The following is a 15,988-nucleotide window of genomic DNA, read 5'->3' on the forward strand; positions in this document are numbered from 1 at the left end:
AATTTTTGGGCCGATATTACAGGGGGAGTATACACACCATCTACTGCACGGGGGAGGAGGATTCGATCTACTACATACAGACTACTGCACCGTTTGATTTCCATGTCTCTCACGCACCATAAGAACAGTGATATAGTACCTTCTACATACTTGTATTTCCTATGGGCACTTGTTACTCCAGGGAGCACCTGAACCTTCCAGTTGCTTTAGCCGCGTATTTGGGTAGGAGGGCCAAGGGACTTCGGGAGGATAGCTCGATTTGCGGGGGGCATTTTTGTTGGATTAATGTCTAAGTCCATAACTATATTTGGTATGTACTTGACCCGACCCGGCATGGTCCATTAGGGTTGCACTTCACCGGCACAATTTATATGGATAGTATTTTGAGAATAGTATATTTATGATTTATATTAATATATTATAAGTTCTAATACATTAATATAATCATATTATTTAATTAGTATTGATCAAGAATTAATTTATAATTAATTAAGTGATCAAAATGAACTAATTAAATATGGACTCTTAGATATATATATGTGTAGTGGGCCAAGTTCATTTAGGTTGGGCTAAGTCTTCATGGATAGTCCATGGAGCTTTAACCCATGGATCCTAGGAAATGAAAGGTCATGGGTATTAGGGTTTAACCCTAATCCTCCACACTATATGAAGATGTCCTTGGTTGGTGAAATAGGCACTAGTGTGGTACACTTAGAAGGGCTAGCCGATTTCACTAGAGAGAACCAAGTATCCATATTCTCTAAAGTCTTCCAAGGTGTTTTGGTGATTTGTGATTCCATTTGAGGCTTCCAAACTATTGGGGCTAAGCTCTTAAAGCTTGAAGACATCAAGCTACATCAAAAGGTATGTCATCTAACTAGAACTTTGTAGTATAAGAACTTCATAATATGCTAGTTAGGATTAAAGCCTTGGAAAGTTCTTATTTGCATGTATAATAGAGAAAACATAGATCCAAGGTTTATAGGGTTGCATGTACACCATAGGAGTGTTAGAATGCTCAAAACCCAACAGTGGTATCAGAGCCACGGGTTGTTTTCTGTTATATTGATGTAAGTATTTTATTTTCAAAGTTGAAAAAAAAGGAAAAAAAAACATGAAGTTTGTCAAATTTTAAGATAATTACTTGTTCTTGTCAAAAACTAATTATTTGTAAAATTTGAATAATTTGCTTTATGAGTTGAATTAGGTCAAATTTAATAAAAGATAAAATGATATGATTATTTTATTAGTTTTAAAAGTTTGATCTAAAGATTTTTTTTTTTGAAACCTCCATAAGTTATGGATATGAAAAGGTTTTTAAAAAAATTTGATTCAAAGTTTTTATGGAGTTACAAAATTTGGTGTTAATGTTTTAAAGGATTTCATAACTTAAGAATAAGTTATGGATCACCAAATGTTTTTTGTTTTACCTTGTTTTATGAGTGAATTTAGATTAATGAATAAAATTATGTGATAGTTGGTTTTAATCCAAATTAATCTAAAAGAAGTTCATAAAATGTGTTTATGTAACTTATAGGTCACATTTATGAATCTTAAAACTCATAAAAGTTGCCATAGGTTACAAAATGAAGAGTCTTTTTCCTCATTAAATTGTTTTATGACTCCATAACTTGTCCTCAAGTTATGGATGTTCAAGAGTCACTTCATTAAAGTTTTTAAAACTTTAATTAAACTCATAAGTTATGAAAATCCAAGAGTTTTGAATAGTTTCAAAACTTGCCCTTATGTTTTGGAATTTGTAAAGTTTTCCCCATGAATACTTTAATTCCAAGTTAACCCTTAGAATTTTAAAAGTTAAAATTCAACCCTTATACTTTATAATATTATAAGTTAATAATATATATATATATATATGTATATATATATATATATATATATATATATATATATGTATGTATGTATAAGAGTAAAGTTAGTCTTACCGCTAGTACGCCTCATTCACGAAGCCGGTCTATAAGGTGAGTATAAGGTTGTTGCCTATAAAATGGCAACTTAATGGGTGTCCACTCTCACCCACCCCTTGCTTGACTGGTGGAGGGTCGTTAGCCGAACGGGTTTGACAGGACTATAATTCTCCCTTCATTAAAAGTATTAATGATAAATACTAAGTAACTAAACTCTTAATAATACCCAATCTTAGTTACTTAGGAAAATGTGAATAAGGTACTAATCCATGAAATTACACTTTGCACTTTGTTTAAGTCGGTTAGTGGAGCGTGTGTGGTTAACCGGCACACTAACTTGTATTTAACAAGGTAGGCAAAGGGTAACTTAATGCTTATCATAGTATCGATGGAGCGTGTGTGGTTAACCGGCACATCGATTGAGGGGTAAACACTTAAGGGTACCAAGTAATTTGCATGGTTACTTCACACCTTGTTTTGTGATCCTCGGCATCCTAGTCACAAAACCTGAAGGGCACACTCGAGATTGACAGGTAGAACCATCCCCGTCCCCATCCCCATCCCCACTTTTTATATTCGGGTAATACCCATCCCCGTCCCCATCCCCGGTCAACTCGGGGATTTACCCGGTCAAATCCGGTTAAGGTTTTGGGTACCAATCGGGTACGGGTTTTTTTTCCATCTCTAAATAGGAGATATAGTTACATCCATAAGCAAGTAGGAATCCCGTGGTAAACTCCCTTCTCAAACCGAAAAGAACCCAAATGTCAATGTGGTGACCTTGAGAAGTGGCAAACAAACCGGAGAAAGTAGTTCAAAGAAGAAGCCAAGGGAAGAAGAGGAAGAAATAGAGATCATTCCCATTGAAAAACCTATAATCAAGAACGATGCACAAGCCGAAGCCACTAAGAAGACTACCCCTCTAGTGAAACCAATAGGCACCCATCCACCGTTCCCCTCCCGAGTTGCAACTTCAAAGAAGAATATGGAGGAGAAAGAGATATTGGACACTTTCCGAAAGGTGGAAGGAAGCATTCCTTTAATTGATGCAATCAAGCAAATTCCGAGATATCCAAAATTCTTGAAGGAGCTTTGCACCAACAAGATAAAGCTGAAAGGAAATGAGAAAATATTGATGAACAAAAATGCATCGGCAGTTTTACAAAGGAAGCTTCCAACCAAGTGTAAAGATCCCAGAATGTTCACGGTTCCTTGAAAGATTAAAGATGTCACTTTTAGTAGTTCTATGCTTGATCTTGGTGCCTCTATCAATGGCATGTCCTAATAGGTGTATGAATCATTGAATGTTGGACCCTTAAGTGAAATCGGTGTCATAATATGTCTTGCGGACAAATCAAGTGTCTTTCATAGAGGTGTTTTGGAAGATGTCCTAGTGCAAGTAAACCAATTGGTCTTCCCGGCGGATTTCTATGTGATTGACCTAGATGAACAAGTATCCTCAAAATCGGGTGTAATCTTACTTGGGAGACCATTCTTGAAGACGGCTAGAACAAATATTGATGTGTATGCGAGAAGCTTAACAATGGAATTTGATGGTGAAACAATAAGTTTTAACATCTATGATGGTATGAGGTATCCTAGTGATGTTTCATCTTTGTGTTTTATAGATGTTGTCGAACCATTAACTCAAGAATTGTTCGAGTTGTGTGATGATGACATGTTGGAGATGGTTTTGAGCAAGGGGTTTGATTGTGCAAAATTAGCCAAGAAGTTGAAGCTCTACTCGCTAGACCCCAAAATTGACAGATTAGTCAACAATTTGGAGATCAAGAAGATCACCCAATTTAGTGTGAAGCAAATTGAATTACCTCAAACTCACATGAGATTTCCACCCTCCCTTGTCCAACCGCCAGAATTAGAATTGAAGGTCCTTCCTCAACATTTGAAGTATGCGTGCTTGGGAGACAACGAGACTCTTCCGGTCATCATTTCAACTCACCTAACCAAGTGTGAAGAAGAACAACTCCTCAAGGTGTTGAGGGAACATAAAGAAGCAATGGGTTGGATGATTGCGGATATCAAGGGTTTGAGTCCCTCCACTTGTATGCACAAAATCTTAATGGAGCATGAATGTAAGCCGAGTAGAGACGCGCAAAGAAGGTTAAATCCGCCAATGATGGAAGTGGTCAAGAAAGAGATTTTGAAGCTCTTAGATACGGGAATGATCTATCCAATCTCGGATAGCTCTTAGGTGAGCCCGGTTCAAGTCGTGCCAAAGAAGACGGGAATCATGGTGGTCGAGAACAACAAAGGTATGATGGTCCCCACCTGTGTGCAAAACGGGTGGAGAGTATGTATTGACTACCGCAAACTCAATGCAAGCACACGAAAAGATCACTTTCCATTACCTTTCATTGATCAAATGTTAGAAGGTTTGGCCAGAAAATCCCACTATTGTTATCTCGAAGGGTATTCTGGTTTTCACCAAATCCCAGTGGCACCGGAAGACCAAGAAAAGACAACTTTTACATGTCCATTTGGAACTTTCGCATACCGTAGAATGCCATTTGGATTGTGTAACGCCCTAACCACTTTCCAACGTTGCATGGTTAGTATCTTTTTAGAATATGTTGAGAACATAATTGAAGTTTTTATGGACGATTTCACGGTATATGGCAACTCCTTTCAAGAGTGTTTGACCAATCTCACCAAAATTTTAAAAAGATTCATTGAAACAAATTTAGTTTTAAATTTTGAGAAATGTCATTTCATGGTGAGTCAAGGTCTCATTTTGGGTCACATTATGTCGAAGAAAGGAATTGAGGTAGATAAGGCAAAAATCGATGTTATTCAAAGCTTACCTTACCCGACTTGTGTTCGGGAAGTTCGTTCTTTTTTGGGTCATGCAGGTTTCTACCGACGATTCATCAAGGACTTTTTGAAGATAACAAGACCAATGTGCCAACTCTTGCAAAAGGATGTTGATTTCGAGTTCAACGAGGTGTGCAAAGAAGCTTTTGACAAGCTCAAAGAGTTGCTCACATCTGCACCCATCATGCAAGTACCAAATTGGGATCTCCCATTTGAGATTATGTATGATGCAAGCAACTATGTACTAGGCGCTGTTTTGGGTCAAAAGAATGGGAGGGCCTCCCATGTGATCTACTATGCATCTAGACAATGCTCAAAGCAACTACTCTACTATGGAGAAGGAGCTATTGGCCATAGTGTTCGCCTTGGAGAAATTTAGACAATACCTACTTGGTACCAAGGTCATAGTGTATTCGGATCACGCAACACTTAAGTACTTAATGACGAAGAAAGATGCAAAACCCAGAGTCATCCGGTGGATTCTATTGTTACAAGAATTTGGTTTGGAAATCCGGGACAAGAGCGGATGCGAGAACCTTGTTGCCGATCATCTAAGCCGGATCACTTCAAATGAAACTCCTCTCCAATTGCGGGACGAGTTTCCGGATGAGCATCTCTTTTCCCTCATTTAATCTACTCCTTGGTATGCTGATATCGTTAACTTTTTGGTCACAAAAAGGTATCCCAACACATTCACACGTGCTCAAAAAGACAAGTTGAAAAGTGATGCAAAATACTATGTGTGGGATGAACCTTATTTGTGGAAACATCATCCCGATCAAATCATTAGGCGATGTGTACCCCAACAAGAACATCAATCCATTTTGCAATTCTGTCATAAATTTGCTTGTGGGGGACACTTCAGACCTAGTCGGACTTTGAGAAAGGTCCTTGAGTGTGGATTATTTTGGCCAACCATGTCACGCGATTGTTACTTGTTTTGCAAAAGTTGTGAGCGGTGCCAAAGGATGGGAAACATTTCGCAAAAGAACCAAATGCCCCAAAATCCAATCCTTGTTTGTGAAATTTTTGACGTATGGGGGTTTGATTTCATGGGCCCATTTCCTGTCTCATTTGGCAACGTTTATATTTTGCTCGCGGTTGACTATGTTTCTAAATGGGTTGAAGCCAAAGCCACAAGATCGGACGATGCCAAAATGGTTATCGAGTTTTTAAAGTCTAATGTTTTTGTGAGATTTGGTGTGCCTAGGGATTTGAGTAGTGATCGAGGACACATTTTTGTAATAAGATGATGGAGGCTTTATTGAAGAAGTACAATGTGACCCACCGTGTTTCAACAGCCTATCACCCTCAAGCGAATGGTTCATCGGTGGTTTCGAATCGTGAAGTGAAGAGTATACTTGAGAAAATAGTGAATCCCTCAAGAAAAGACTGGAGTTCAAGGATTGATGATGCCTTGTGGGCCTATCGGAACGCGTATAAGACCCCAATAGGAATGTCCCCGTTTAGGCTGGTCTTTGGAAAACCATGCCATCTTCCCGTGGAATTGGAGCACCGTGCATTTTGGGCGGTCAAACAATGCAACTTCAACATCGATGAGGCGGGAAGGCATAGGAAGCATCAACTCCAAGAGTTGGAGGAGTTGAGAAATGACTCCTATGAAAACTCAAGAATTTACAAGGAAAGAACAAAGCTTTTCCATGACAAGTCCATTACGCGCAAACATTTCGACCCAGGACATAGGGTCTTGCTTTATCATTCGCGATTGAAATTATTTCCTGGAAAGTTGAGATCAAGATGGATAGGTCCATTTGTTGTGCTAAAAGTCTTTGAGCATTGACCGGTTGAAATTCAAAGTGAAGAAACGGGGCAAATCTTTACAGTCAATAGGCATCGATTGAAACCTTTCTATGAAGGTTTTAATGCAAATGTCTTAGATGTTATCCAATTGGATGCCCCGGTGTACTGAAATCAAGAGGAAAGCACGTCTCGCCAAAGACATTAAAGAATGGCATATTTGGAAAACTAAAAGTTTTCATCTTTTCTAGTTTTGAATAAATGTCGTAGATGGTGCATTTTTGCATTTTACATCTCTTCTTCTTCTTTCTTGAGGTAAAAGAATGTTGGATTTAAGGGCCCGGTGTTCGTATTCGTCAAAGTGTAATTTTTTTTTTGGAATATGTCAAGCCAATTCATGCGGTCCTCATGTACTTGAGGTGCTGTCCGCGTGTTTATTAAAACGGACTGCGTGTTATCCCTCAAAGTGTCCGCGTCCATTATCTGCAAACAAAAGAGTTTCAGTCTAATTCACGCGGTCCGCGTGTACTCGAGGTGCTGGCCGCGTGTTTATTAAAAGGAACCGCATGTTACCTCCTAAACTGTCCGCATCCATTATCGAAGAACAGAATGCATCAGGTGAACTCACACGGACCGCGTGTACTCGTAGTCGCATCCGCGTGAGTTGTTGACCGACTTTGACCGTGTTTTGACCAAGTTTGACCGCAACTTAATCCCCCTAAAAACCGCCAGCCGGCCCTTCTTCCTTCCCACTTCTTCTTCTTCCTTTCCCTAACCTCCATTAGAGCACCCCATCTCCACCACTAAAACTCAGTTTCCCGTCAAACCGACGGTCGGAATTTCGCGAGACCACCGCCATTCTTCACCAAATTCAGAGCTCTACAAACCCCACTAAAAAACCGGTCCGATCTGTTGCTATATTTCGGGGAGCCACCACCACTCTATCACCACTTTCCGGCCGATTTCTGGCCAACTCCGGCCACCTCTTGTGATTCCGACACCATCATTGTACTCCTGTTGGAAAAAGCTACAAACCCTACCAAAAATATTTTCCAAAGCTCACTGGAAAATTTCACCGGAATTTCAAGCCATTGCCGGATTTGTCGGGTTTTCGCGGTGAATTGCTTCACCCGGGATATTAAAAAAGCTTAAAGCTTGGGGTGGAGTGTTGCAAGATTTTCAAATCCGGAATTTTCGCGCGCAAATTTTGAACTTTCAACAAAAACGGGTACTTTCTTTCCTTTGTTTTAATTGATCAAGATGCATGTCCGTTCATGTGCTATTGCATCAAATGAATTTAGGAATTAATTCTTGCCTTGATTGTTGAATTGCTTTAGAAATCTATAGGGAGTTAGTTGGTGATTTGGATTGACATATTATTTGTTGAAATTGTGGTTCGTGTAGTGGTTATTTTTTTTGTCCAGGAAGTCCATGTCCACATCTAGGAAGCGTCCGACTGCTGCCCGAGGCAAGGCCCCGACAAGAAATCAAAGTGATTCTCCCGATATCCCAAGATTTCGGGATGCCAAGGCAGTCAAAAACTACATAAAGAGCTTGCCTAGAAAAGTTACATCCACCAAATTCGTGTGCAAGCCCACGCTTATATCACTAGCGGTTCTTGAAGCGGTCACCCAATTGTTTCGTAACATTGGGTGGGAAAACCTTCTCAACCTCATGGCGCACACTTATGAGCTCCCCACTAGCAAGTTTTTTTCTGATAGCGGGTACAATAGCGAAAAAAAGAAAGCCGCATTCCAACTTCTAGGGGAGCGATGGTACATTGATTTTGCAACGATAAACGACATCTTGGGCTTGCCTTCTTCAAACACATCCACAATTTTCGACGTCTTACCTGCTGAGTTCAATCACGAGACCTTTTGGACGGAAATCACTGGGGGTATCTTCTCATGTGCCGGTCGGGATAAAGCAACCTCTATCATCTACCCATGCCTCCGCATTGCCCATCGCATCTTGTTGTGTACAATTTTTGCCCGCAAAGAAGCCGACCAGGTCACCAAAAATGAGTTCTTCTTCCTTTGGTGTATGACGAGGTGTGACAGGCCACCAATCCTGGACTTTGCTTCATTATTTTCCATAAATGAACACACATGAGATCGAAGATGTCCGGTGAAATTTGTATTGGTGGATTTGTCACACTTTTGGCTCGCGGTCTTGACATCGAGCACCCTGATGAATTCCAGCCTGTTGACAGCAAAAATCTTTTGGATGAGCGCGCCCTCATAAACATGCACCACATCTGTCGTAGGAACAGGAGCAGTTTCACATGGTATTGTCCTCAAGGGGTCGGGTATCTCGTTCTTCCCGACCCTCGAGTCACCAACTTCACCTTCCACGATCGCACTCAGTGGAGACTCGCGAGGACCATCACTCAGTCAGTCAATGAGGATGTGCTCCAGGATCAAGATGATGATGAGATGCCTATGGATGACGAGCCCGACGATGAGCCCACCCATGGTCCACAGCACGCCCAGCCTCAAGCCCCTCCCGGGTACTACCCGCTCCCCCTAATTTTTCCGAGCGGTTCAAGGCGCTTTGTGTCTCAAACCAAATCATGTCCCAACAAATGCACCATATGTGGGGGTGGCACCAATCCCAAAACCATTTTGAGAATGTCCCACTTCCGCCTCCCTATACATACCCTTCGCCCACGCATCCTTATCCCCCTCCACCTTACCCTTACCCCTACCCCCAATACCCGTATCCTCCTCCCGATCCCCCGATTTAGGTACTTTCGCGTCGCCCCAAGCATTGAGGAAAATGCTTATTTCTAAGCTTGGGGTGGGGTATTCCTTTTTCTTTTTAATTTATCATGCATTTTAATTAGGTTGCATAGCATTTTAGTATAAATTGCATTCATAAAAAAAGATTTTATTTTCTTCTTTTTCATCTTTTATCTTTGCATGACATTTAGCTTAGGGCATTAACATTCATGCATTTTTGTAATCTGTTTATTCTCACCTCTCTTCAATGCCATGGAACAGGTTCAAAGTTATTGTATCATTATTGGTCCAGGATCTTATTTCTATCTCACCCATCGAACCGAGACCACTAGCTGCAGTTTGAGATTTCATACTTGGGATCAGATGCTGGTAGCTTAAAGGGGTAAGATCATGGCCATGTAGTTTTCATGATGAATTATGCATACAATACTAAAGACTGTAGGATATACTATAGCACTAGATGTCTTATCCTTACGGTCACTACCACCGAGAGGATCACTTGATCATGTTAGAACCGTTTGGATGAAGCACTGATGCTTGTCCCCAAGTAGAATCCATATTCGGCCTCTTTACATCACCATATCCTTTTGCGATTTCCTTAGGATTTTAGAGAGTCTTTTAGTCCACATTTGGACGTTTTCATCATTTTTGAAAAAATTACAAGTTTAAAAAGGAGCTTACATTACATCTTTATGCTCCACACATGGTCATTTTCACACTTAGACCATCCGGATTATATTACTACCCTCTTGGTCCCACTTACACATTTACGGGAACCAAATTTTGAGTCAAAGGGTTTTCTTGTTAAAAATTTCGATTGTTAATACATTACCTTCAAGTATGATTAAAAAAAAATGAAAATGGCATGCAAATTTTCAGCTGCAACTATCTTAGATAGGTGGCCGGTTCAATTATTGAACAAATTTTCCAACATCTTGGTCACCCGACGTTTGATTTTCATTTGTATAGGACTGTTTTATTGTATATAGGTCGAGTTGTTTTTCGCAAATTGGTGATGTTAGGGAGACTGCCGAGTCGAATACTATGGGAGGTTTTGGCAAACACTAAGTGAGCCGATTCCTACAACGGTGCCCTAGCGATTAAACCGAGTTACACATGAGAGAAACAGGTAGACGTGAGATTAGAGTGTGCACTTAAAGAAGAGCTCCACCCGCGCCCATCTAGTTGCTTTCTCCCTACTACAGATGTTATTCATTATATGCATGTTCCATTGAGGCTGCGACTGACCATCCCTCCTTACTCACCTAGAGGAGTTATCCTGGCTGTGGTTTATGGTCCTATTGTCATTGGATGAAAAAGTTGTGAGATAGCAGTGAGATCGATTCTGACCATGTTGAATAACGTTGAATAGGTTCCATGGCTATATCCATTCTTTTTATTTTTAGGGTAGTTCGTCCCAAGTTCATTTTAGTCTTGTCTTACTTGAGGACAGGTAAGGTTCAAGCTTGGGGTGATTTGATACTTTTGTTTTTATTACTTCTTTTCATAGTTTGTTTTTAGTTAAAACCATCTCATTATAGTCAATCTTCATGCATATTTTCTCTTTTTGTCATTTTTCTCCTTTACCGGGTGCTTTCTAGTCTTTTAAGCTTGATTGCAGGAATTACCGAAGAATATTTGTTATTGGAGGCTTAGAAGGATGCAGGACTTATGGAGGCAGGTGATTTGCTTGTGGATTTGGAGTGGTGCGATTGGGCTTGGTGCTTGCATAAAGAAGAAAATAAATTGGACCTAATTTGTGAGCAAGGATGATGATGAGACGACGGGAATCGAGCTACAAGAAAATTTAAGGAGTATTGGGTTAATCATTAGAAGGCTTTGGAATGGCACAAATGGGCTCTAAAGAGTTATGATTGTGGGCTAAAGTTGAAGAATTGAAGATTGGGCTAGAATACATGATTAATGGCCCAAGTCTCACATTCAATATGATCCACGCGGTCCGCGTGGACTCATACGCGGTCCGCGTGAATTGTTCTGAGCTGATTCCGGGTTTGACTTGTTGACTCTATTTGTGGAAGTTTGGTGGGTGACTTTTGGCACCTTTTTGAATCCGGAAATCAGCTTCCTTTTGCTGGAGATTGGAGCCACTTTGGGGGGTGGGGGAGGACTTGAAGAACATACTCCACATTCTCTCTAAGAAGCCTTGGAAGATTTGAAGAATTTTTGGAAGATTAGTGTAATTTCCTTTCATCTTGCATCTAAGATAATGTTTGGTACCACTAAACTTTATTGTTTTTCTTGTACTTTGGCCATGCTTGGCTAAACTTTTATTTGGTTGATCAGGGTTTAACCCATGGATGATTATTTGCTTTGAAGACTTATCATTACATTGTGTTTGAAGTTTATGGGAATGTTTTCTAGTTAAACATCTTGTTGTGCTTATTTATCTTTGATCATGAGCTTGGATGAATGAATGCTTGTATTTATTGACTAATTTCTTGGTTAAGTAATGGACCTTCAAATTAGTAAGAAACAAATGGTTTATATGTTTGTTTTCATTTCATTTAGACCATGGAAATGTTTCCTCCATAATGATAATGTAAGCATTTGATTTTCTTTTGGACTTAGTAACTCCTACAACTTAAATCTAATTGATTTTCACAAGATTTTATGCATCATTGATTTTGTGACTTCAATTAAGGAAATGTGTGAAGACCTCCTCTAACATTCTAATTTCCAAGAAGAGTTGAGGCAATTTCTGCTTATGAATTGCTATGGCCAAGTTAAACCAACCCACAAGTATTATTTCGTTAAGTCTAGTGATAAGTCAATCATATCATCCATGAGGTGTACCCCAAAATCAACCAATTCCACTTCTTTGATTTTAATCCAATCTTTTACTTGTTTACTTGTCATATTTTTATTCTAGGTAGCTTTGATTTTTGTTAAACAATCGAAAGAAATAAACATCCCCTCCCCCTTTTTTTTACTTTTAATTTTATTTTGCAAGTATCTTTTTTTTTTTACTTTTAATTTTATTTTGCAAGTATTTTACAAAGAGATTTACATAGAGATTTAAATTGAACCAATCTCCGTGGACATGATCCCTTTACCGCTATACACTATTTTAGTGTGTAATAATTAGGGTTATTAATTTTGTTCGCCTCGACAACCACCACTGCGCAACTTCGGCAAAAGTATGGCTCGTCCCAAAAGTAGTACTTGATTTCTAAAAGGAATTTCTTCTTTTGTTGACACGTCAAATCTTTTGGAATGTATTCGGTTGCTCAGTAGTTAGCTATATCTGCAAACCATGACACCTCTCCTGCTATTACTAAAACATACTCATCGAGAAAATCATCTCCAATCTTGTCTTCTTCTAAATCCTCCAAATGCGGGTTTTCTAATCTTGACAAATGGTCAGCAGCTACATTTTCCATTCCCTTTTTATCTTTTATTTTAATACCAAATTCTTGTAAAAGTAAGACCCAACGTACCAAATGGGGCTTAGCATCTTGTTTAGCAAAAAGATACTTTAGGGCAGAATGGTCGGTAAAAACTATGGTCTTGGATAATACCAAATAAGGTCGGAACTTATCAAAAGCGTATACCACTGCAAGCAACTCCTTCTCGATAGTAGTGTAATTCTCTTGATTTGGGTTCAAAGTTTTGCTTGCATAATAAATAGATTGAAAATGTTTAACAACCCTTTGCCCTAAAACCGCACCCACAGCATAATCACTAGCATCACACATTAGCTCGAAAGGAAGATTCCAATTTGGTGCTATCATTATAGGAGTAGTGGTCAATCTTTCCTTTAATAGATGAAATGCTCCATGACATTCTTTAGAGGAATCGAGTGGAGCATCCTTCAAGAGTTGTTGAGTCAAAGGCCTAGTGATCTTCGACAAGTCTTTAATGAAGCGACGATAAAATCCCGCATGGCCAAGAAAACTCCTTACCCCTTTTACATTTGTTGGAGGGGGTAACTTAGCTATAGTGTCTACTTTTTCTCTATCCACTTCTATCCCCTTTCTTGAAACTTTGTGTCCCAACACAAGTCCTTCTTTTACCATGAAGTGGCACTTTTCCCAATTAAGTACAAGGTTGGGTTTCTCACATCTAGCTAGCATCAAATCCAAATTGGATAAAAAATCTTCAAAAGATAACCCGAACACCGAGAATTCATCTATAAAGACTTCCATAAATTTCTCGATCATATCATGAAAAATGGCCATCATGCACCTTTGGAAAGTAACTGGTGCATTGCATAACCCAAAAGGCATGTGTCTATATGCGAATGTTCCACTTGGGCATGTAAAAGTGGTATTCTCTTGGTCTTATGGGTCGATTGGAATTTGAAAATACCCCGAAAATCCATCAAGAAAACAATAATATAGATGACCGGAGAGCCTTTCGAGCATTTGATCGATAAATGACAATGGAAAGTGATCCTTGCATGTGACATCATTTAATTTTCTGTAGTCAATGCAAACGCGCCACCCGGTTACTGTTCTAGTTGAAATTAACTCGTTATTTTCATTGATCACCACCAGCATTCCTCCTTTTTTTGGTACCACTTGCACCGGACTTACCGTTGGGTTATCGGAGATTGAGTAAATGATTCTAGCATCTAATAGTTTAACCACCTCCCTTTTCACAACTTCTTGCATGTTTGGATTAAGTCTTCTTTGACGTTGAACTATAGGTTTAGCTCCCTATTCTAAGTTAATCTTATGAGAACAATAAGCCAGACTAATCCCTTGATATCGATTATCTTCCATGCTATAGCCCCTTGTCTCTTCTGTAGTACACTCACAAGACTTTCTTTTTCATGTTTGGCCAAATCAGCAGCTATAATTAACGGTTTTTATTGGCCATATTTAAGAAATGCATACTCCAAGTGATCTAGTAGTGCTTTAAGTTCAGTTTTTGTGTTCTGAATGTTGAACACATCGAGTCCAGTAAGGGGACTCATCGAGTCCTGGGTAAAATTCGCAACAAATCGATTTTCTTCAAATGGACTCGTCGAGTCACTCGGTGCTACTCGACGAGTCGGGTGTTCTGCACTTCCTATCAGATCATTATACTCAGCTTTCTCGAGCAATCTCTCTATCTCCAGTAGGTCTCTTTCAGTATCAAATTATTCTTCAAAGATGATGGTGGACTTGTTTTGCTCATCTTCATTCCATTCCTCAATTAACTCTTCCAACATATCAACCGAGAATGTCGTGTCATCACTATTCCGTGAATGCTTCATGGCTTGATCAACCCCAAAAGAAATAGATTCGTCTCCCACCTGAAGAGTAAGTTTAGAATCTCGCATGTTAACTATAGCACTCATGGTGTTTAGGAAAGGTCTTCCAAGTATGATCAGGACTTGAGGATTCGCTTCCATGTCTAATACTATGAAGTCCACGGGGAACACGAACTTATCAACTTTCACCAATAGATCTTTGCATATTCCCCTTAGGAATGTGACCATTTTATTTGCTAGGTGAATTGCCATTCGAATTGGCCTTGGCTCTGGAAGATCTAGTTTCTTGAAGAATGAGTATGGCATGAGATTTACACTTGCCCCCGAATCAGCCAATGCATAAATGGTAGCCAAGTTTCTGAATTGACAAGGCAATGTTAAGCTTCCCAGATCACCCTTTTTCTTAGGTAGTTTGTTCAACATGGTAGTTGAACAGTTCTCATTTAGTACCACTTTCTTCACTTCTACTTTCTATTAGTTAGAAGCTCCTTGAGGAATTTGACATATTTAGGCATTTGTACAACCGCCTCTATGAATGGCATATTAATTTGAAGAGCCTTTATGTGTTCCATAAATTTCTGGTAGTCAGCATCATTCTTTTCTTGTCTAGCTCGAGCTGGAAATGATAGTGGTGGCTGATATGGCTTAACAGGAGGTTTGTTTTCCTGTTCAGGTGGGGGACTCGTCGAGTCTGTAACCTCCACTCGGCAGGTTGGGTCGGGAATTTGTGATTCTTCATGTTCCACTTCTTCCTCTTGCACTAGTTTAGGATCTTCTTGATGAATAAGGGCCAAAGGAGTTATAATCTTCTCTCTCCTAGTTGTCACGATATTTATATGTGCACATTTTGGGTTACTTTCGGTATTACTAGGAAGTCCACCCGGTCGTCTCTCGTTCACTTGTTGTGCAAGTTGGCCCAACTGCTTTTCTATGTTGAGAATGGATGCTTGTTGATTCCTAAGCAAATCTTGTTGATCTTTCATCATAATTTGGTGTTCTCTCAACGTATTTTGTTGATCTTTGATTGCATCATCGATATTACTATGTCTTTTCTCGGACGCGGTCACGAATCTTATAAGCATGTCTTCCAAATCTGATTTCTTTTCTTGTGTTTTCGCCAATTGTCATCATATCTTTCTCCACTTGAATATCACACTTGAACTTTCCGGTTCCCGTTCTCGTCAAGGTCACAATCTTTAGTAAGGTGAGGCCCTTTACAGTTTTTGTACCCCACTCTAATAGCATGGATGGATTGGTTCATCCTAGTCATTCTTCGGTCCATGCTTTCCAATTTTGCTATCATTGCTGCCATGTCATCAGTAATAGAGTTCACCGCCCCTCGAGTTAAGTCATTCCTTGGGTTATGATATTCTCTAGCGTGTTTAGAGAATTCTTTAATTAGTTCTTTGATCACCGGGGGTGTTTTCTTTGTGAGAGGTCCTTGCGAATCAAGGAGCTGCCTAGCTGTTACATTGACTCCATCATAGAAAATGGAGACTTCTTGTTGACTGTTT

The 15,988-nt window shown here is 39.6% G+C and overlaps 3 protein-coding genes across 3 annotated transcripts; 2 read left to right on the top strand and 1 right to left on the bottom strand.

Moving 5' to 3' along the window:
* The first annotated feature begins 2,910 nt into the window (after positions 1–2,910).
* LOC145029876 (uncharacterized) lies at positions 2,911–4,137 on the top strand. Its single transcript, XM_078978326.1, has 2 exons — positions 2,911–3,132; positions 3,214–4,137. The coding sequence occupies exons 1-2, from the start codon at positions 2,911–2,913 to the stop codon at positions 4,135–4,137; spliced, it is 1,146 nt and encodes a 381-aa protein (XP_078834452.1).
* A 1,872-nt stretch (positions 4,138–6,009) lies between these two features.
* LOC145029877 (uncharacterized) lies at positions 6,010–6,558 on the top strand. Its single transcript, XM_078978327.1, has one exon. It carries the CDS (start codon positions 6,010–6,012, stop codon positions 6,556–6,558), a length of 549 nt encoding a protein of 182 aa, XP_078834453.1.
* Positions 6,559–14,360: 7,802 nt separating this feature from the next.
* Positions 14,361–14,897, bottom strand: LOC145029879 (uncharacterized). Its single transcript, XM_078978330.1, has one exon. It carries the CDS (start codon positions 14,895–14,897, stop codon positions 14,361–14,363), a length of 537 nt encoding a protein of 178 aa, XP_078834456.1.
* Between the last annotated feature and the right edge of the window lie 1,091 nt (positions 14,898–15,988).

Source organism: Lactuca saligna, chromosome 2, assembly GCF_052625555.1.
Source record: "Lactuca saligna cultivar CGN05327 chromosome 2, ASM5262555v1, whole genome shotgun sequence".
Lineage (NCBI taxonomy): Eukaryota > Viridiplantae > Streptophyta > Magnoliopsida > Asterales > Asteraceae > Lactuca > Lactuca saligna.

What these genes read in the sequence shown, in the direction of transcription:
- LOC145029879 (XM_078978330.1), bottom strand. Translation starts at nt 14,897, where the DNA reads ATGTTGAACAAACTACCTAAGAAAAAGGGTGATCTGGGAAGCTTAACA.
- LOC145029877 (XM_078978327.1), top strand. Translation starts at nt 6,010, where the DNA reads ATGGAGGCTTTATTGAAGAAGTACAATGTGACCCACCGTGTTTCAACA.
- LOC145029876 (XM_078978326.1), top strand. Translation starts at nt 2,911, where the DNA reads ATGGAGGAGAAAGAGATATTGGACACTTTCCGAAAGGTGGAAGGAAGC. An exon ending in AAGATCCCAGAATGTTCACG is followed by an intron (nt 3,133 to 3,213) that starts GTTCCTTGAAAG and finishes ATGTCCTAATAG; the next exon opens with GTGTATGAATCATTGAATGT.